The sequence below is a fragment of the Battus philenor genome, unplaced genomic scaffold (assembly GCF_028537555.1).
Source record: "Battus philenor isolate CCGP_79_NKW_IND1 unplaced genomic scaffold, ilBatPhil1.0.hap1 SCAF_22, whole genome shotgun sequence".
Lineage (NCBI taxonomy): Eukaryota > Metazoa > Arthropoda > Insecta > Lepidoptera > Papilionidae > Battus > Battus philenor.
In genome coordinates, this window is record NW_027181685.1 from 4998604 (window position 1) to 5023047 (window position 24444).

Genomic DNA, 24444 nt, shown 5'->3' on the forward strand with positions numbered 1-24444 from the left:
TATAGCTACGTCTGTAAACTTTATTAAAAGTCAAGAAACTGCTTATCGGTAAATCACATTTATATAAACTTTTTACATAAGAAATAAAAAATCCATTAGAAATATTAACAACACTATATCATTTGGAGATCTTAAAGCAAAACAACAGATTTTCTACCTAATTCACTTGCCACTTAAGTGGTTATACATAAGTTATGTTCAACTATAGATATACGAATTACAAACCAATATTCATAGTAATTTTTTAAAACAACATTTGGGTTAGCCAAGCATATAAATAAAATGTTAAATTGTTCTAGAATTATAATTCAAATACTTGTAAATATGTATTTAAACATAAAAAACATAAAATCACGATGCACTGATAAGGGGAATCACGATCGGCGTTTTATATATTATGTAATTGGTTATTTTATTTATAAATTTGCTACAACTATTTTCTTACAAACTTTCCCAAAATCACTTTTTATGTGGTAATATCACATAATTATTACACATTTGCCTATCAATTATAATTATAAATACTAATACTTTTGGGACTCAGAATTTTAGTTCCAAAGCTGCTAGTTCGATTGACAATTCATATTTATTGAAAAATTATTGATAATAATTAAAGAAGACACAATTTTGTTTCTAAATTAGATATCTATTTATTTTTGAGGAACTAACTCTGTAGAAACTGTTCAAAGAGTTCATTGAATTTCCAGTTACGTTTTGGTCGAAGTATGAAGTACATTGATATTTCCCAAAAGGTAGTAAAATTGTATCGTTAAACCCGGTGCTGGTCGATTAAATTAATAATTAATCAAGAAACATGCCGGAATTCTTTTTTAGGCATAATGTGGACGATATATGATTTTAACTACTCGTATACCATACTAGTATCTTTAAAAAATTTTTTAAATAGGTGTCCCTCTCAAATTTGTTTTGATAAATATTACACCTATATATACAGATATACACTGATTGTTTAAGCCTTATATTTTAATACTCACAACTTGTACCCAATATTCACTACATAAAAAGGATAAATAAAACCGTTACACATCATTACCGTCATCATCTAAATCCATAAACCGTTCACTGATCAGCAAAAAAATTAAATAAAAAACTGCCAGTACGAGCCAAGTCTCAAAAACCATAATATTTTCATAACTTAAAATATCCAAACGACACTATTTCATATTCACCGTTCCATTAATCGGCCAGTATGATTCCCATCACAAATCTTGTCCAAGGACAAGAGCATTTTTTTTTGACGCGCCAAAGGTAAATTATCATAAAGCCTTTAAAAAACATAAAACGAGCACAACCATCGATGTACAGACAATACTGGTTACTGAATGATGCTAAATCATTCTTTACGCTGTGACGTAATAATACTGTAACCACGTTTAGATTATATTTATAGGCATTTTTTTATTGAAAATCTAATTATTTGGAAATTAAACAATCAAAATTCTATTTTACATACATGTCTTCTAGAGAAAAGTCTCGTAAGGCAAAATTATATTATATCTACAAAAATTTCTAATAGTACCAGCAGAAAGCGGTCCGTGTATCCAATATCTTTCGATAGCACTACCTTCGTCATTTGAGCTCATAGACGCCTACTGCAAGGCATAAGACTCTTCAAAAGATATCACGATAGGCGTTTGCGATCGTAGTGTGGTATTATGATAGGCAGAGGACGCTACTTCACATCCCCTAGGGACTGGTTTGTGAGCAATGGCAATATATAATTAATGCCATAAATTACCACAATTCTAACAATTGCTCTTCGCTATGGTTCAAAATAATTAGTATGTCTTTCAATGTTAAAAAAACTACATGGCATGTAAGAAAACAAAACAAAAAGAAACTAAGAAAGTAATAAAGCGTTATTTTTGGTGTTTGGCGACATCGGTCAGGCTATATGGTTATATTTACAAGATAACTAGGTTTGATTTCTTCTTCGTATGCATGACATTACTCGTATATGCCCTCACAATGGGAACACATACCTTGTTAAGGTCGCCGAAAGACCCTGGATGCCAACCGCTTACAACCGATCTTTTTGGAAATCTGTGGGGGACCTATATCTACTAGTGGACATTCTATGACTGAAATGTTGATTACTCGCATATATATTATATAGTATTTATGTCATAAAAATGAATCGAAAGTCCGGTCCCGGACAAAATGCATGGTGAACATATCATGTATGATTAATAACGTGTTCAAATGTCTATAGCTCGCCGCGAGACACGGGTCGCCCACATCCTCTCATGTTCACGAAATGCAAAAAAAACTAGTAATTAGACATATTAACACTAAAGGTGTTGCGACGCGAATGCGTTATTTATGGATAAAGAATATTTTGTCTACATTTACTTAGCTTAAAGCTAACAACATTCATTAGGAAAGTAAATAAATAGTAACGAGATGTGTTGTGCATGGTTCGGGCCTCTCAGTTTTCCTTGTGTAGGAATACTAAAAGGGTATTATGGACGAATGAGGCCAAGCCAAGGTTCACCCCTGGTGGGTTCCTTGAGCCTAGTCACTCCATGGAGTGTTTACGACCGAGCCAAGGCCCCACGAGCAGCTATTGAGTTTCGCTACTTTAAAACAGGCCTTAAACTAGGCGCCCCCTAGACCCTTCCACCAGTGACAGACCGAGCCAAAAAAAGTAAATTGTGGAAGGACACAGGAATTACATGGAAGATTGTCTGAAATTTGTGTGAAGTGTGGTAATCCTATGTAAATAAAACCCAAAGTGTGAATTATATAAGAATGTATCCAGGGATTCGAACCCGCGACCTACGCTCGCTAGTATCTGTTCACTGCCGCGGAGCTGCCACTGCTCAACAACAGCTTGTCTATAGTAACGCGACACGCTTATAACTGCTCGAAGGACAAATTTTGAAGAGACGGTTAAAAATTAATTGAATAGAAAATATAATTTCTGAAACTATTGTTTTTGGATAGTGTACGACATAGTTACGAGTCGCGGGAAGTCGCTAACAGCGGAAAGCGCAAATCTAGTTCTTGCGGCGATATTTGGGGGAGGTTTATGCCTTGCAGTAAACGTTAATCAGCTAAAAATAAAAAAAGAAATAAGTATCATACATTAATATGTTATAAGTCTAAACAGTGGTTAAAAGATCTACATTTTATATTGTTTGTCGAAATGAACAAGGCTTCGAGTCAAGTAATCATAAAACAAAATTTATTCACGTGTGAACGGTTTGTTCGGAAAACAATGTCTCGATCATAATTCATTTACATAATCGAGCGCAATTAGTACAATAATTGCTATGAAGTTTCAACACGTAAAAGCGTTGATATTGGCGCCAAAGTATAGTACTAGATTTACAACAAAATTTTGGAGTAGAATTGATAGCATGTAAGATTGTCGAAAGGATAATAATATGGCTGGATAGGCTGTTAATAATTAATTTATATTTGTATACTCCTTTTTAACTTTATCTTAATTTTTTTTATAACATCAATGTGACGAAAGCGTGAAATCTTGTTTATAATCAATTTAACATAAGTTATTCGTGTCGTTTTTTATTATAATTTAGAGAGTCGTTTAATATTGTTTTCTCATTTATTCATTTAATTACGTTAAGGTAGGGCTGTATACGCCTAAACCAGGCAAACATATAATTTTATATTATACGAATCTAATGTAAATTGTTATGTTAAATGTAATCCCCTTTCTACTTTGGTTGGTAGACTGAGGATATCTTTTTAAGATACAACGAAATTTCCGTATATATATGTTATATTGACATTGTAAAACGAATTACGTAATACAATTACAATAGGTTGTAGAACACAATCTCTTCGCTTTTACGTCATTTGCATTGTTTTACCTACGAAAAGATGTTTTATCGATTATCATTATCATTACTGCAGCGGTAAGACGTCAACGGCTGGATATAAGCCTTCCCCATAGAATTTCTATAGGACCGGTCAGCGCCCTCTGATGACCTTCAAAAGGTTGTATGTCTGTACATGGTCTCTACTCCAGAAACTTTACGCCCCTTGCGGCTATCATTGTGCGCGCTATGTAGCCTACCCTCTGCCACTTCAAATGTTAAGTAAGAAAGGGACTAATATATAGCTACTTCCGCTCCGCAGCAGTAGTCATGCAATGAAGTGCACCGCCCGCCAAGCCCGCTGATAAATGCGCGTGCGGCAAACATTGCGAATTACACAACTACCACCGTTAATCTACTCTACACGTGTTTCACTCCTCCACGGGGCATCCTCAGGAGATGTTAGTTTAGAGTGAATTAACGGTGGTACCGTTAATTCACTCTAAACCAACTCGGTGCGGGTGGTGCAGTTTATTGCAGGACTACTGCCGCATAGCGGAAGTAGCTTTATATTAGTCCCTTTCTTACTTAGGATGGATTTCCGCAAGGTCACGCCTGAATCTATTAGATACTTCAATTCAAATGTTAATCCACTGAGTTGTCGGCTACGTAGGTCGTATATGATTTATCGTCATTGTATTAGTCGATAAGCGCTAGGCATAGGCCTCCTCCAAATATCGCTACGTTGTGTATGACCTACCCACGCCGCATCTACCGGGTCATGGTCGCTGCTCAAGAAACTTCTGAATCTAACCGCCGTCGTGCACGAACGATATGCTCCGCCTACCGTCACTTCAGACGAGCAAGTCTTCGAGCTACATCGATGACCGTTGTTCTTCTCCAGATCTCCTCATATCTGATGGAACGTCCGAACATAGCTCTCTCCATTGGTCTCTGGGTGACATTGAGCCTTGTAAGATCCATCGTAAGCAAGCATGTCTCGATTCCATAAATCATCACCGGCAACACACACTAGTAAAGGACCTTCGTCTTCAGGCATTGCTGTATATTGGACAAGAAGGTGCTTCGAAGCTTTTTGAACAAGAATGAGAGTTGGATGGGGCAAGTGAGATCTTTTTCGAAGTTAGATTTACTAAGCTTCGAGGGCACTTCTGACAACTACTTTTGAAGGCATATGGACATTCGTCATTAGTTAAATTTTTCCATGTTTATTTTAAGGCCTTATGTTCAGAGGCTCTACTAAGATCATCGTGCATTATATCCAGGTCTTCCATGGTCTCAACTAATACAACATCATCAGCAAACCGAAAGTTAGTTATGTACTCGTCGTCTGTGTTGATTCCGCGCACGTATATAATTAAACTTTTATTATTGTTTGAATAAAATGATAATGTAAAAACACGTTTAAAAAATTATGTAAATAAGTACAATGTACAAGTCGCAACTTTTTTTTCATAATTATAACTGTTTTATATTTATCTACGATTTCGTACTCATGTACATATAGTCGCCATTCAGTGTTAAAGAGTTGTTTCAAACAGTAACGCTCGCGTGTATTAATCGTAAATGATGTAGAACTAAATGTATTACTGATCACATTGTGTTGTAATCGTTTTTATCGTAACGTTTGTACTTCATTTGAGAGGAGTACTATGAGTATACTGTAAGCAGTAAATTTTCAAATTTTATGAACATAATTCATAATTTTCGTGGAAGAAATACTCGACAAAGCATTTGTACGTGTGCATGGTGACATCCTTTAACCAAGTAGGTAATCGGATCTTACCACCCTGAATTTTGTTGTAGAGGTAATTTAGAGTATCTGAAGGGTTAAGCCTACAAAACGAACCCAGTAACCATCTCAGCGCTTAAAGAAAATATAGTACGAGAGGTTAGTGCTATCTCACAATCACTTCTGCACCGATTGACATGAAATACCTAGGCTAGATTCCAAGAGTGTCGCCTACGTGATCAGCATTAAGACGACATAATTTTTAACAAATTGAATCCGCTTAAATTATTCTTTTTAATTTGAAATGATATAAATTTTTAACTATAGTTGGTTTTTTATTTGAATTTAAAATACGAAACCTCCTTCCGGACATCCTGTATCAATAGCACTCTATAGCAATGCGCGCCTTAGTACGACTTTAAGTAATCGGTTATAATCTCGTCTTTTACACAAACGTCCATTACTTTCAAACATATAAATCACTTTCCAGAATTATCACACATCACTTCTATCACTTGCAAGAATACCCTAATTTTTTTTTTCTAAAAACTCATACCTTTTATGGGTTAAAAGCAAATCAATGATCAATCAAAAATCAACAATAAATTATCTAATAAATAAAATTCCCGTATCACGGTGTGCGTGATTTACCTCCTCCAAAACGGCTAGACCGATTTTCGTGAATCGGACAACATCTATTTTTCACCCCTGAATTTTTAACTTATTTCTTAGACAAAATTTTTTGTTTTTATTTTTATATGATACAGCATACAAAAATATATACAACCCTAAATTTTCATCCCTCTATGATCAACCCTTATTTTTTATTTGTTTTTTAATGTTTCCTAAAAATAACATACATGGCAAAACAATGTTTGCGGGATCAGCTAGTATTAATATATTAATATCATACTGAGGACTCACAAAGCATGTACTGTGTAAGAAAAATCGCCTATTAATTATATTTAAATAATTAAATATTAAAATACATAGAAAAGGTAGTCAAGAGGTTAACAAATGCTCCTTATAATCTTTTATTGCAGATTTGGTACACAAAAAGCGGCTATACGTGGTAATAATTATAAAACAGTGTCACCAAATTTTGATGGAAACTGGCATAATTTTGTATAAAAATACAACAAGAATATAAACTACACCAAGTATATAACTTTTGAATTACATACTAGAAGACCATATATACTACGGCTAGTCTTCTGTTTACATTTCAAATATAGTAGATACAAGCAAAAAAAACAAATTGCAAAGTCTAAAACAATTGCCAAAATATTTTATTATTTGCCAGTAGAGATGATTAAAATTGCTATTCAGTTCGTAAATATACTACTATATTTTTACTATATTTATCACAGTAAATAAACAACTATAATCAAATAACAGCCATAAGCATTGAAAGGCCGCCCTCTAGGTGAACAGGCGATATAGTTAAGTCGCAGGAAGTTGCTGAATGCGGGCAGGTCAAGACCGATCACCGAGGCGATCATCGGGCGAGTCTTAGGCCTGGCATGAGATGTCTATAGGTTGAAGAGAAGAACAGCAATAGTAATAATCGCATGGAAGGAAACATTCCAAGGCCTCCCCGGAGCTCTAAAGGGAATATTATTTTTTGAAGTACCTCAAGAGCCTAGTTTACCTCAATAAACCGATGACGATTGCCATGCTAGAAAACAACATTCGATAAGAAATGTTAATTATGTTATTTTTATAAACTAAAATGTTTATCCCCTATATATACTTTATTATTAGAAAAATAAGTTTACTTTCCCAAGTTCTGCAGTATTTTTTTATTCTTTCATATTAGTGGCCCACTCTGTACAATGGTAAATAAAACATGTTTTTAATAACGTTATTTAAACGAAACTCGTATTTATTTTAGTGCTAAATATTTTCACATAGAAAAAAGGAACAAAGTATTATAGTTTTAGTAAAAACTGTCCAAGGAACATTTATACATCTAAGGAGTAGATGTTAAGATAAACCAAATGATAACCCGTCCCTGATGTAATTTTAAAGCCGTTATTTTTTATCGTTTTGGCGTTCTTGACGCCAAGTCATGTTGTTAGCAAAAACATGTTTTATTATTTTTATGCTTCCTCTGGTCTTTACTATTATAATGACATCATTAAGTACAACACTCAATGGGAGTTATGAAAAACAATCAGCTGTTCAGTTTATATAAGAATTTGCTGTATCACTTTGCTTAACAACGTTAAATTTGATCTTATATGTAATGACAAACTAAATATAACAATGATCATAGAAAACTATGAAATATTTGTAAAATAGTATTTTAGAAAAGATAATTCCTGAAGATTCAGTTCATCTTTAAAGCTGCTTCAGTATGTTTTGTAGTTTAGTTATCTTTAAGCTTGCCACTATAGTGGGAGTTCAATATTAATCCAGGTTTTGTCTCTTTTGGTTTTCTTCTCATGATGAACACAAGTGCTTGCTATAAGTGATTCTAAATAGAGAACTATACAAATATCAATAAAAATGATCTGTGCAGTAGTTATCCAGGATACACAAAAAAATTATGCCTTAAACTTAACTTTAACTAATACATTATTATTAATAACATTGTGGACTGAAATATACCAAGGACAGCAACGGTATAAGTATATGGTTTCTTTAAAAAATCATTTTTATTCATATTATTACATAATATTAATGAGTAAAATATGTTTGTTGCTTTATTTGATAAAACTAATAATATGAAGATAAAGATTTTAGAACTAAATATAAAACAAAAAAGGTCGTACCTTTAGGGGGTCCGAAGAGTACTACGTCCATCGCCTTCAAGGCGAGTTTCTGTTTGTGTATCGGATCTTTAATGCCAAGCACATTGCTCAGGTACTGCATGTTGTTCACTGCAAGCCTATGCATAACAGAGAAATTCAAAATTTACGTCTACTCTTCATTTTCTAATTTATAATATGTTAACAACAGTACTAGTCATGCACAAATAATACCTTTTTTTAACTACATACAGGCATTCGTATACCCACCCTTGTGGGGAATAAGGACAGGCGCCAGAATTACACTGACTAAAACGACATAGATGTTCCTTCATTATATAGCTGTACTCTGAAAATGCTTTCACGCATCCGCAGCCCTACCAGCTACGGCCACCTACGCAACTCCGACTCAGTGGAGAAAAATCTCCATTTGTCCCCAGAAAACGCGCTTGAATCTAGGGCACATAACTTCTCGGCCTAATTCAGATAGACTCCCGAGCCTGTCAGCGGCCAAGAGAACCGACCGAGCGAACGCCCACTAGTAGTAGCTCTCTCAGTTGTGATCGACTCGGCTTTTTTAAAGCAGCCCAGAATTTACGAACTGATGTATAATCATAGATCATGGGTTCTCATCGCCAAAACGATTTGTGACATATATCAATTTGTACCTAATTCTCTTTACATCTACATGTTTATATATATATATATATATATATATATATATATATGGCTGAATTTCTTCCGGTGGTTCTTCACAGATGTGCGACATTTATCATCCTGATAGGCCTATACTACACACTAAGCTAACACTACAGACTAAGCTGATTAATAATTAACTATTAAATTTACCTCGGCAAAGTAGCTCCAGTAACCCTGTGTTGCAGAAACAATGTTCTGTACTGAGGTAGATCGACGGACTGTGACAACCATTCCACTGTTTGCTCCGTCGTCCAATTGTGAACCTAAAAAAGACAAACTTCCGTTAAAACGAAAATCATACAGAAGTTTTAAATAGATCTTAAACAATTTACGAAGTTATATTCAAATTGAGAATTTGATTGAAAAGAGTTTGTTGTTAGTTCTTCTCAGTAGGTGGCGTGTTACAAACTAACATAGACTTAATTTTAAGTGTCGTACTAATAATCTAAAGAAGAATTAAGTAGTAAGCTTAAGCTATCAATACTCTCAAGTACCCAATGGTTATAATATATACTGCGCCATTCTTTACGCCACAATTAGTCGTCTCATTTTACTGACGATTAAAAATATTAAGTCAAAACTATTATGAAATACCTTGCCTGAAAGAAAGCTGTTATATTATGCTACAAAGGCCTACTTCTGGTTTTATTGAAGTATGTGGGGTTACTTCACGTTATTTAGTTATATGGTTGTACAAACAGTTTATTCATTAATTATTTTTTTTAAATTTACAGCCTGTTTAAATATTAATGTAGAACATAGATTTAAGAAGAACATTTTAAAGTTTTTTTTTTAATGAATTCAAAGAAGACGAGCATTGTAAAGACCATCCATCCTACATCCCAGTCTAGCTATTGTCAGACTGAAGAACATAATGAGGTATTTTTATGAACTATGATATTTTAATATTACGAACGATAATAATAGGCATAGTACAGAGTAACCCAGAAGGATGTTTGGGCAATCTGATGGAGTTTGTAATGCATCGGCCCAAGGCATGGATTTCAATGGAACCATCGAGTTTATACCTTGAGAAGAGGTTTGGGCTAAATGCCTTCAAAGCTACGCCAACTTAATCCCACTTAAGCTGTAAATGCCACAGTTTATTCAATCGACCCACATTGTTAATATGATCAAAGTAAAACTAATCATAATATTTGAAGGGTAGAAACTTTTAGAAAGCTAAGCAGATATTGCTTTGACAACAATATAACCTGTCGTTATGATGTAATTACGAATGGTGTCTAAATTAAAATAATTTAATAAGAAATGTACCTCTGAGCGGAGCCACGCCTCCCATAGTTCCTTAACAGAAATGTGCATATCATCGTTGTGGTGAAAAGCGCGTTGTCTCTTCTCATAGCCGCTGTCGTACTGCAACTCCTCTCGGAGGAACTGTAATGGAAAACATTACTAATTATAACAAAACAAGAACAAATAGATAAAATATATACAGTCGATTAAATAATGATAGACTGCACACACTCATACACATACGCACACACGATCATAAGCACGAAATCATTTACGCCTTGATTTGACCATTTAGTTTTTAATTTTTTCCTGCTTATTAAACCTATTTTATATTAGGAATGCAACACCTGTCTTTAAACTATGTCGTTCTAAAGTAATGCATTTTGTATTATTTAAAATTGTACGGTTTATAGATGTAAAAGTTTTAAAGGGATGAATATATAACAGATTTAATGTCAATTAATGTATTGTATTATCCAAAAAACAATGGTTTCAAAAATAATAAATAAGGTAATGATAATATAATAAGAAAAAGCGTTTTCAAAATTCATGTTACTACATATTAAAATTATTTATTGTTTACTATCTGTCCTAGCAGACATTATACTGCCTAAAGTTATTGGCCTGTCGCATTACAAAAAAAAAATCGTTTTACACAGGCTGATTAGGTAGTCCTGTATTTATTGATTTGTAAGTGCAAATAAAAAATAGGTATTCTCGTATACTAAACTATAATTATTACATATTTATTATAAGTAAAGAAATCATTATTACTATTTAATTTTCATTTACATCACAGCCGGTTTCCTTCACAATTTCAATGTCGTTTCACGAACAATGAAAGAAAACGTCTCTAATACACCATAATGGGTTAATAATTAGTATGACGGTAATACACGTTTTACTTGTTTTGTTTGAATAAGTTCCTGAACGTGCGGCATTAAATCAATGTTAGGATAACATTCTAGAGTTCATGCAACTTGTAATTTAAAATTTAAATTTTTTATCTTTATTCGTGGTAATATTATCTGATGAAGCTACAAGAAATATAAATTATAAATTTATTTTTTTTGTCTAAAAACATATTACTTTGAGTTCCATTGAGTGGTGATATTCAGAATAAGTTCTTCGGTAAGTTAGTTAACATTTTTACGGTAAACATACACACACAAAGAACGCTTCTCCTAAGCGTTACTATGCTGTAACCGATTTTAAAGAACCCCACCTTTGAAATAATGTTTGCCTCAATGGTATTTCAATAACAATTGAACAAGTAACATTATATCCTTTTAAAAGTGCATAGTCCTGGTGAGTTTCTTTCGCCTGTTCTTTTCAGATCTGAGGCCATATTAAATCAACTTGATAAATAGAAGTATTTAGCGACCCTAATCGAGTTTGCAAGAAGCCCCCGAGTTTCGCTACCTTTAAAGCGCTGCCCTCTCGAAATCTTCAATTGCCACTTGGGCAGAAGTGTATGACAAGTAAATAAAATATTTTTCGAACTGGTTGACTAATTTTGCCGTGAATAGGAGATGTAATCCTATTTTCAATGTAAATTTTTTTAATTTGAATTTTAATATGCAAAAAAAATGTTAATTCAATATATAGACTTAAATATAATGACATTGTAAAAAAACTAATTAATTTGTTTACGCATGTACTATGTACTCTATATATAAATAGGATCTTGTTTTTCTTGAACTGTGTGTCAAATACACATAATTCTCTCAGCGTTTCTCAGAATTCCTCCATGCTCCTCATCATTATCTTATCAACCTATAGACGCCCACTGCAAGGCATATGTCTCCTACAAAGATAACCACGATGACAGGTCTTGCGTTGCATGTATTCAGCAACTTCCTGCTATCTTAACCATGTCGTTGGTTCACCAAGAGGGAGGCCTTGCAATGCCGTTCTGCCGCCTCGGAGTCACCACTCGAGAAACTATCGTTCGAAACTGCCGTCAAGAGCGATGTGCCCAATCATTATATCATATCTTAATCTCTATATTTTGTTTACGTCATATTTTAACTATAGCGACTGTTAGTTGCGTTTGTCTATGAAAACAATTGAACATAAGTTCATAAAAAAACGTGCTGCTATAAAAAGAAACAATGCGAGGCAGTTATAAATAACATAAATTTTGCATCTTAATCGTTTTTATAAACGTTTGCTGTATTATGCTGTATCATTATAATAGCCAGTTAATTATTACAATGTACATAAAAAATCCTTTATAGATTTACTTTCATATAGACAACAATACCACGCGGCATACCTTTGCGACAACAATATCCACTGATATATAATTTTCTTACGCCTGAAGGAAATAGTTGGAATAAGGCCAATGTTATCGCCGCATAATTATATAAGCTACGATGTTGCAAATTAATATTATATTTCAACACAATGAATCAAATCGCACCTGGCCGGTTGATTTAGTATAAATTTAAACTATACGTCTAATACGGTATAGATTTGGCTAAGAGAGACTTGTAAATAGTATCTAGAAATTTCTCTTTCAAAATAAAATTGGAGACATTTTAATTTTTTTTAGACAATACTACTTTTAGACTATACTACTTATAATACGAGGTACTTATATGAATTTAGTTGATATCTACCAATTTAATGGCCTTTTAAACATATAAAATATTATAATTGTTAACTTAAAATACAGGCAATAACTTGCAATTTTATTTACGAAATGGCTATCAATTTAATTTGGCGTAAGGAAAAAATATAGTAGGGTGCGATTTATTGCTAAGATTTACATTTAGGGTTTCGACACCGGTGGCCAGACGCATTGTACATCCACAAAAACCTTTCACTTTTATTCATATTATTGACATAGAAACATTTATAACGACTACTTGTATACATCGTGAAGAGACTGCCAGAAGAGTACAATTTGGTAGACAATAGAATCAGATTGAGCTCTCTTATAATGGCATAGCTCGACTTATAGTTTCCAAACGTGCTCTGACCCCCATGCCTATTTAAAATAGAGCAGCACAACAAAAGAGATTTTTTATTGGTCACATTCACACTTTCCCTTATACAAGCATTTCATTCGTATGCTTTATATTCATTTAAAAGATCCTTTACACTGTAATAATATTTTTATTAGTTTAACAAACCTCCTTAATTTTTAACTTGACAATTTAGAGACAACATTCTGTATCTATAAAGAAGATCTATGTCCAGCATTGGACATCTTATGGCTGAAATAATGATAATTGTAACGTATTGTAATACTGTACATGGTTGTCCTCAAAAGAGTTTTAGTGTCATCAAAACATCTAAGTGGACGAAGAAACTTATGTATATATCACAAATCCAACCTTCAGGAATACTATTTATGTTGTACTCGAATATAATTTACTCACGTCATCACTCTCGCTTAGATCAACGTTGCCGTTCGCGTCGTCGTCCAGCTGTCGGTGCAGTTGAGTGATAGCTTCTAAACCAGCGCGGTCTTGAAGGCACGCAGGGTCGTTATTACAAGCCTCCAGTAGTACTGAAACACCAGACATTACCATTAAGTTTCACTTATTTCTTACAAGCAAATAAGACAATTGTGTTCTAATTAATTTAATTTCTTTAACGAATTACATAATTATTTAATCTTACTAAGACTAAATAATTAATAAACATCGTGTTTTATTTTTTAATTTGCTGACTTCTTTTGTAAAGATTACACTTAACATGAAAAAGACCAATTTTAAATCATAAATAATAAATCCCATATGAAATAATACCACTATATATTGTGACTCGTTTCTCACCAAGTATATTTTAAGAAAACCTTCTACTGTGTACTGTGGAAAGTTCTAGAAAACAAGTTTACGAATTGGCCCTTGACCTAGTATAAAGTACACGGCTCCATAAAGGTACGAAGAGATATACGAATACTTGTTTGTAACGAACGTATGACACAACATATATTGTTAAAAGTTAGATTAACACGATCCGTGCCTCGGCAATTTTTGAATATTTTCCATTCAGGCAGTGTGGGGCGTAAACTACCCATACTTTAAAAATTAAAAGAGTCGTTTAAGACGTATGCTTTACACTTTTTCAGTACAGCAAAGCTATAGTTAGCGCGAAGGGAAAGGTTATAAATTATGTACGCGCATACGTGATGTGAAGTTACATATATTCGACCCTACAATCCATTTTTTAGGAATCCTTTGTTTTTCAATCAGAACTCTAAATGGCCTGAACGGAAAGTGCAGCGGGAGTCGTATACGCCCCACATGACATGGAATGTGTTAATATTTTGAATTCTAGAAACTACTGAAGCATTTTTTCAGTTTACTTTATTTGTACAAAGTGATCATAGGATTCAAAACAATTAAGTACATTTATATAAAATAAAACGCTATTATTTAAATATTATTATTTAAAAAGGATGGAGGATATATTATCGCGATATAATTTCCGTGATACTACAAAGGAAATAATAAAAAAAACAAAACTAAGTAAACAGATACTGAACCCTATTACAACGGAGTAAACAACATTGGTATGATACACGAAAAGAAGTCATGTTTACTTCTTCATTCGATATTCCATAATGACTGCAATGAAAACAAAAAAGTGATTTGGGACATTATAGCAATTAAATTCCGTTTAACTGCTTTACTGATTGATTTGACATTGGAAGTATGTTGATCGTATAAATTAAATCTGATTAATTTCGTAATTGATATACAAATTAGTAACAATTAACGATATGAGTTCAACCACATATGGACAGCAAGACGGTACGGACCCGCAAGCGCAGCATAGGATAGACGACCTTGTTTTAGTTCGTCGGGAGACGCTGCACGCGAACAATCGTATCTATTGGACGTCTTAGGGCTAAAAATGATAACCAATGATATACCTTTCTATATTTTAGAAAGAATCTTTAGCATAAAAGGTTAAAAATTTTAGTAGGTAGTAAAATATTCTATTATTTGTCTAAAAAAAAATTAAAAAAGTCCCCTTAACAATTCAAGGGAACGTCGTAAATCTCATCGTCTGGTTTAATAAGAGTAGCTTCATTTTAAATTACAAACTATGAACACAGACGAACTGAGATTAAATGTATGCGCATAAATCATCAAATGAAGGTCATATTTACTTATCCGCCATTTGAATGTCAAATATCATTGACCAATTACACACAGACAGGTCAAAATCGCGGTATTATATGATTTATTTATTATTTTTAATATTGCTGTCTAGAGTTCATAAAACCGATTTGTTGGTACGTTTTCAATTACCCCGTAGTTTCTAAGAACAAAGAAAATTGTGGTTTTTACCATTTCAGTTTAAATTTTTTTTCGTGTTCTCTGTAAACAACTGATTAGCGCATTAACCCACACAAAAAATCCTGAATTTGTTGATAATTTCTTGAATTTAACGCTCGGAAATTGTTTATATTGTAATTATACATTTGGTAAATTTTTACATGAAGCCATTTAGAATTTTTACTATAAAATGAGAACAGAATGGCGTTTATCCGGATGATAAAAGAACTTGGTCCACCAATAACAGTATTGAAGCATATCTCATGCCTACTAGGATTTATTAGCCAGATAGTGTCACTAGCTACGGCTCCCTGAAATCGAGATAAAGTAATGTTTAGGTACTACTGTTTAGCGTGTTTAGTTTACGCCGCGTTATGACTAACCTAACGCGACTTCCAGTGTTAGCCAGGCCATAATAAACAAGTCGAGAGTTAGCCCTCTTTTTGAATTATTCGGGTTCAAAGGGTAAGCGCATACAGAGTGACAAATAAAACCGAGGTTTCCTCTCGGAAACATTTCCATACAAAAAGTCTCGTACTAACGCGGTGTTAGGCATTTATTACAAAAACAAATTATCTATGTTATAAAATATGCATCTCTTAGATTACCCTATGGCGATTAGATTCAAGTGGAATCTATGCTCGTATTATTAATCTATGTTAACAAAATGAACTCATTTATGTTAATCTGATTTTAAGATTTCTTTTTATAAAAAATCGTAGGTTTGGTATTAAAAATAAAAAAGATAAATGCGATTTATAAGTATTTCAAATACATTTATTTATTAAGTTTAATTTAATAAGACTGTCGTGACTCATTGGGGTCGAATAACATGTATGAATTAAATGAATAATATAAACATTATAAATTACTTACCCATTTCCATATCTACGATTATTTAGTGTTTGACGAAGGAAAATATAAAACGGCATAAGGAAGTTATATGTACTATCGTTCATTTCTGGTTGTTTCAGGTACGACATACGAATATAAAATATATCCGCAGTTCCTTACGCTCATTAGTGGCCTCTGACGATTTTCTAGATCAATGCCCTAGTTCTCGGAACATTAAAACTTGATACATTGATTTGAAGTTGTTAATTACTACTGTTAATTGGCGAGAATATGAATCGTACCTTGAAGTTTTTTTATATGGTCGTACGTACTTCATCGACTAATTTTGATGATTTGTAACAACAATTATCATCTATTATTTAGTCGTATTTTCTTAGTAGAACAATGAATATGACTATGGTGGTAATACGTTCTTCAGATACCTTTCCCTTTCAAAGAAGCACATCGCACGCTGGTTTCAGGAGTGATTCCATCAGGGCACGCATCTGATGGATTCATCACACAGCCAGGCAGATCTAGTCAAGGTCGTGGGAAGTTGCGTTACTGTATGCTGAAAGCGCGAGAACGGACACCATGGTGATCTTCGAGGGCGGCCTAAGCTTTGCATTGGGTATCTATCGTGTAAAATTATTATGACTAATGGAGTTTCCAACTCTACCCTAATACTTGAGGCACTAGGCTAACATTATTACAATTACGGTATTGTCCGAAGACGGTACCGCAGTTAAAAAATATCAGACCGTGGGATAACAGCCAATAGAAGTTCGCTTCCGCATCCGCTTGCATCCGCTCTCTACGGGGTAGACAGAGGAGAGATCCTAAACATCATATCATTAACATCCCTAACCTTACACATAGCCATCGCACTAAACAGTTACACGGGTTTAATACACGCCTTCACTCATCGGTTATGTATGTGGTTAGTACATATGTCTTGTAAGTATAGCTAGCTTGCGGACTCCGATTGCGTAAGGACATGTCAGATAAAGTTGTAAGAGAAGCACAAGAGTAACGGCAAAGACTTTATCCCAACTCTCCCCAGCCATTGCCCTTTCATTGCCCTCGAAATTGTAGTTTATCCTACATAGTATTTACTCATAAGACAACAAAAAATCATCTTGATAACAATTAGCTCTATATCCTTTTACGATAACATTATTCTGGGTTTTGCTTCTTTGGTCGCTATTGATAATAATTGGTGGGCCAATGGTACGATTCGTTTTCGAAGATTTTCTCAAAATGTTTTAGCATATTAAAAGAAATATTAACAGACAAACGCACAGATGCTAGTGATTTTATTACTTAAAGTATCTTTGAATTTTATATCTAATATGCAAATTTAATGCAAACGACATATCATTTGTGTCAAGTAAACTATATAAACTCTACATTTACACGAGGTCATTGACACTCAGCGATGACATAGCGGACTTTTTATTTTACAGTGGCATGTGTGTTAGTCGGGTTAACAAATTAAAAGCAAACAAATGCTTATCATAGAACTAACGAGTTTATTTCGTTCGCTGAAGCATATTTATTATCATATTTCAGTTATATGAAGTCCGCAGATGAAAATAGACGTTCCCCAAGAATTTCAATAGTCATGACGGATGAAAGCGACCAGCGTTTCTTTCAACGATCTTAACAATGTTTTCTGTCCACGTTATGAACGAACGTCTTACGCTGCGTTTTTCGGTAATGTTCTCCACTCAAAAACCATTACTTAGCGGCCGTCTGTTCTAATCACTATATGGCCTAAAGCATATTATAGACCTGGGGTGGTCAAACTGCGGCTTGCGAGCCATGTGCCGCTCTTTGAACTATTATTTTTGGATTCTGTTGGTCTATTTTTTAATATTTAAATTTACATAACCTATGTCAGCTTCTGGGAAATCGAAACAAATTACTGGTGTGAATAATAATAACAATAATAAATATTCCACTATAAAATTCGTGAAATCCAAATACCGGTCATAATTAACTAACCGGCATCTTAAGTATTATTAAGAGTGCTGTCATATACGCGTGCCATTATATCTGCATATAATACAACGTTTAAAGCCGAAAAACTTTAACGTTGAGTTTTTAATTTCGACTGTTCCAGTACGTTTTTTACTTACGTCTTAAGTTTTACCAAGTCATTGTTAAGGTCATTTGAATTTATATATAAATCTAGCGGAACGTTGCGAAAAGACATTTAATTTTTCCGGCTTATATTGAAATCCACTGGTCCGAATATAGCAATCTATTTAGCTTAGATTCAGCAGTCAAAATAGATTTATTATATGAGATCATTACAATCATTTGTAATCGTCAGCTTAAATTAAGTTTACGCTAGTTTGTAAAGCGCCACCTGCTGAGAAGAACTGCCAAGAAACTCAGTGGTGGGTTTTTTAGCATACTCTGCAATAGAATAATGTGCCTTTTGTTAGAGCCAGTGCTTAATAAATCTCTTGAACTTGCGACTAAGAGACATTTGTCGCGTCGTTTGGTAATTTGTTATAAAATGTACACATCAACCTACGAATGAATAATAATAGTGGGAGCAGCAAAATAATTTTTATTTTTCAGATTACATTGATGGAACATCCTGTTCTGGGCTTCCGCTATGAGAGATCAGAGGCCTCTCAATCTTGTGAAAAATAACAATCTAGGAATCTTTGCCAAGAGTTCCGAGGACTTAGATAGTAAGATTTTTAGACTTAACCCATTAAACGGCTTGCCATGTCTAATACGTAAAATATTATGAGTGCCCGTAATTAAAACAGTAACGTTTCGACTTAAAAATGTGGTGGAACTATTCACAGCGATTTATATCTCAATATTACTTATAAATCTCTGCAGGCGACTACAGAATTCGGTTAACATAATAAAATATTAAATTCATGTTTTCGTTGTAATTAAAAAAAACCTATTAACGGAACTGTCAACACGTGCGTTAGAAGAGTGACCTATTTATCTACGAATCTCTTATATTTATAGTAAACTTATTTTACGAACAAAAATTCATCTTTTTCTATTTAAAATTGTCGTTGGTATGTATTTAAGTATAAAACAATAATAGTCGATACGTACAACGTTATATCCAGAGTTCATTTTGCAAAGCGTTAAACTACGCAGTGCTTGAATAAAAACTTTAATTAATAAGAAACAAGATTTAATTAAACCAATGTAGTAAATTATGTGTCTACTTTCATGACGATCCAGACTATGACTGATAATTTGCTTGGATGTATGCTTGCTATATATTTATTTCTATTCGACCAATTAACAATCTCAGTCTGGAATTCCCTAAGGGACGTATGTAATAAAAATAGATATACCGACGGTCGCATCACAATAGTTATGATATAATTGTTTATATAATATTACAATGCTATAATTACAAAACACAGCGACCCTCATTCGTTTAATACGAGACGGAAAAATAAGTTCGTAACGCCATTTTTGCAGATCAAAGTTTACGCTTCTATAATAGAACACTTGAAGCAATTTCTAATTAAATATAATTGTATTGTATAAAACAATGTAATTGATCAAGCACGCATTATAATGCGTTTAAGATTATTTCAGAGTTATACATGCTTGGGATGAGTATCATGCTGATTTTCACGTGGCACACAAATATTTTATAATAGATAAAAACTTGTAAAATTTGCCTTAAAAGAGTAACTGTCGAGTTCCTTGCCAGATTTTTCTCTATAAAATCTACATTCTGAACTTGACAGCAATGTATAAATACATATCGCAGGACGCGTGGTGTTTTAACATTTAACAGACGTAAGTGTCGTGGAGGGCATAGTGAAAGCGGCTCTGTAGTCGATTGCCTGTTTGACTTGGACCCCCAATGGGTCCCTCTTGATGGAGCATCTTCCCCTGAAGTAAAACTGCATCCAGTGCTTAGTTTCTAACGTCTGTTCAATATACAGAAGGGTTCTTTATAACAGCGTACGACTTTCGGTGGTCCAGACATGGGGAGGTACTTTCTAGTATTTAAACATTTGTTATATTAATGACTTCATTTTTCGATGTTCTTAGTATTGACTATTTTATTGTAGTCCGACCGAAACTTTATAGTGTTTGTGTTTGGCAGTTCGACAACTTAAATATTAAATCTTGGCCTAACTAAGACTACTCAATTTATTATAATTAAATATAAATAGTATTCTCCAATAATCCAAGGAAGTTTTGGGAAATTTATATATTTATTCCAATCAACTTTTACCACTGATATCCTCAGAATTTCTCTTGTATCAATGAAGCAATATAAACTGGATCGAAGTCGGAACACATTTTTGTATATAAAAATAGATGGATCCAGTCTAAATACTATTTTACTTCAATTAGAATAGCAGATTGCGCTACGGAATGTACTGCGAAAATCTAATGTTTAGTTTAAATTTTTTTCAATTCAATGAGTTCTAAATTAAAATATTGAAGAATTCAATCGACACGTGGCACTGCCATCAGACTACATTGAAAAAAAATATTCAAAATAAACTGGTGAAATACCGATCTCAGTTGCTGGATATCAAAGCATTTCTAAAAACAATACTCAATTCATCTTATTATTGTGTGCCAAATCGATAAATATATACAAATTAAACTCTATTCCGTTAAGAATAGCAACTAATTCACAGTATCCGGTTGCGCAACGTTTGTTGTAATATTAATGAGCTCTCCACAGCCGCCGTTGCACTTGGTAATGGTACAATGTCAAGTAAAACGCGGATTACGCACCGCCAAGCAACGCTCAAATCACGTGGATCGATTAGGCCGACAACTTGCTACGTGCCAAAGTTTCTTGTCACGGTATATTGTTTCGCGTCCAGTTGCTTCGTCTTTCATGTCTAAGTTGCATTTAATTACTTTAATTTCATTGACATAGATGTAACTGACCATAGATTTAAAAGTAATCTTTTTTTTTCTTTTTTCTTTGGACCGGGTTGTCACTGCTGCTCAAATGACATTTGCAGATTCCGCCTGTTTGAGGTATCATGTCGCAAAAGGCCCTAGAGCGAGCGTAGCTCTTTAACGTTTTTATTTGTATTACCTTTGTGACAGAGCGATGAGGGCGCTTAACTTCTTAGTAACTGACCTAAAAGATCAATACGATGACTGTTCTTGTGCTACTCGCTGAAACTTCCCGTGACCTTGATTATGTCGTCGGTTTACCTAGTGGAAACTTATCCACGCCGAGTCTACCGGCTTGTGGTCGTCACTCGAGAATCTTTCGGCCTCTTCAGGTAACATGTTAATCCTCAAGATTGCTTACAAATCATAAAGCGAATATTTGATAGGGGTCAAGTGGTCTATTTAAAACGACTAAATACATTTATCTTCTTTTAAATCCTTTTTTATAAATATACAAAAGTAGGTAACTACTAGGTAATTACTAATATACTATCGCATATAAGAATCATTAGGTTTTAAACAATTATCAATGAATTTTAAACAAAACAGTTTGACCTTAATATAAAACTCATTATACAAACGTAAGCATTTTCGTTTACAACATTTGTCCCCGGCTAACAGAAAAATACTCAAGAACCTTATCTATCCATATCCAAATATAATGTATTATAATAAAACTAAAACGTGTGAAAAAATTGTTATAAATCCAGCAAAAATAAAGTTGACCGTTAGTATGTTATGCATCGTTTACATAAATATTAAAATGTCGTCATGCCACAAAAAAAAACTTCCATGTTAGCTCATATGTGAGATCACGGGAAAAATCTCCTACGCAATAAATCATCACAACAGCAACAATCAACGCAACTCGGTACAAAGAACTTGGGGCTCCCTAACCGGCCATTTAACTCCACTCATTGAGATCAATTACTTTGGTACGATGCAAGCCGTTTGCGCGCTTACTCTCGCTGACATGTGTGTAATGGAACTCGTATAGTGATACCACATGCACAATTTTTTTTAATAAAGACGTGATAAGTGAGACATTCACCTGTTGGCAAGAGATATGGACTAAACACAATCAAAGTGCTATAGAGGATGTTGAAATACAGAATCCTTCGCACTAGCATTTTTATAATAGTACAGCTAAAACATATGACGTCCATTGCGGGTTATAGGCCTATCTCACAGATTTCCAATAGGACTTGTTAGCTCCGATATGAGACCGAATGCAGCACTTACAGGCAACACTTGCCTCGATTATAATGGATAAAAAAGATATTGTGTACTATGGAAGACGAGAACGAAAATAAAAATTCAAGTGAAAAAATTATTAAGAAATACAAAACCCTGTTCCCAATTAAATAGGGGGTGGAAGGAGAGGTCCCCAATAGCGGGGGCCATAAAAAAAATAGGACCTGTTATAAAAGATTTGTACTCGGCGTCTTCCAACAAGCTTACCAAGTAAATTTGCGTACATTGCGGTTTACATAAAGCGATAATCGTAATCAGCTAAGATAAAAGTCTTCTTTGTCTGTCTGCCGTTTTGCGTATTTTTTTATCATTGCTATATTCACTACGACAATTGAATAAAGATAATCCGATACAAATCAATTTAAACTGGTCATAATTCAAAATAGAATTTATGAGAGCACGCACATCTATTCTTTATTTGAAAAGTAATAAATAATATTTAAAAATAATTAATATTTATATTGATAAAATGCAACCCCCCGACATGGCCCCTCGGATTGGCAAGTTGAAGTGACAGTGGGCAGGCTACATAGAGCGCAGAACAGATGGCTATTGTCTAAGTTCTGAAGTGGAAACCATGGACTTGTAAGCGCAGCGTAAGACTTCTACTGATAATGCGGATCTTGTGAGGAAGTCATTGATAGGAAGACGGTGGGTCCAGGCTGCATATAACCGGTCATTAGTAATCTAAGGAGAGGTTCAGCAGTGGACGTCCTACGGCTGAAATGATGATAATGAAAGTATATACAAACATCTACTTTCCTTTTTTTAAATTAACTTATGACAACCTTACCTATGTGTAAGTTAAAATAAAGATTTTTAAAATTTTTAAGTTATGAATAAAACATGATGCATAAGACGTCCGTATTCAATTTTAAAAAACCATCGCGTTATCACAGCACGTTGTACCTTGTCCTCTTTTGCTTCGGAAAAAAGAAATTTTTAAATTGCATGCACGATAGTTTATCGCCAAAAAACAATTGAATCAAGCCCAACAACGTATTTATTACTGTCGCTTTCTTAGGCGGATGGCTACTACATATAGAATAATTCAAATTCGTTAATAATATTATATCGGCAAAAAAATAACATAGTAAATTAATTGATATTTCATTAGAAAATATGTAAATTTAATTTATAGCTAGCAGACTTCACATTTCGGTCCGCCTAACAATATTGAATATGTAATAATATTGCTATATAAAAAAGCCGCCAGATGTGAAAGTTCCCGCGGACGTCGTCACAACGCTCAACTTTTGTTTGTCTCGCCCACTCGTCTCGCTCACTCGCACGGCGTGCACGATACGCGCTCTTGCTTGCTCTTGGCAGGTAGCCAAGACGCGCAGCACGTGCGCCTGCGGCCGTTGGAGTTCAGGGAGTCGGATTTGAGCCATGGTTCGATGCGCAACCGCGCGTAGGCGAATTATTCATTTTCCGCGCACAAATTGTTTTAATAAGTAAATAAACGTGTTTCCACATCACACTGGCGCCCAACGTGGGGCCTACGCGCTAATTATCGACGAAATCGCGTATTCAACCGTTCGCCATCTTAGCGTCGTAGAAGAATCCTATCGAAAATTTAACAATTGTGCGTTATCGGAGTGAATTTCGTAAGTGGTTTGCATCTGTTGTTTGCGATGCCGCGTTGCAAGGCTACAGGCGTCCGTAACAACGTCGAGAATGAGGACTCGGACAGGTTCATGACCGAGGGGCAGCTATCGTCGTTCATGGCGGCGTTCGCCAAGGCTCAAGCGGAGTCAAACCGCCAGCTAATCGAGAGTCTTTTGCTGCGATCGCCGGCCTTCACCACAGGAGCGCCCTCGCCATCACCATCGTCATCGTCGTCTTCGGCTCAT

At 34.3% G+C, this 24444-nt stretch overlaps 1 protein-coding gene across 3 annotated transcripts in view; it reads right to left on the reverse strand.

Moving 5' to 3' along the window:
* Window positions 1-24444, reverse strand: part of Stim (stromal interaction molecule) — a 56151-nt gene that overhangs the window by 16770 nt on the left and 14937 nt on the right. For all 3 annotated transcript variants that reach the window (XM_068766888.1, XM_068766887.1, XM_068766889.1), the window contains exons 2-5: window positions 13655-13785; window positions 10287-10406; window positions 9162-9274; window positions 8337-8452 (exon numbers count right to left, since the gene is read on the reverse strand). In XM_068766888.1, coding sequence (XP_068622989.1) covers window positions 8337-8452; window positions 9162-9274; window positions 10287-10406; window positions 13655-13785 — 480 coding nt within the window. The remainder of the gene's footprint in view (window positions 1-8336; window positions 8453-9161; window positions 9275-10286; window positions 10407-13654; window positions 13786-24444) is intronic.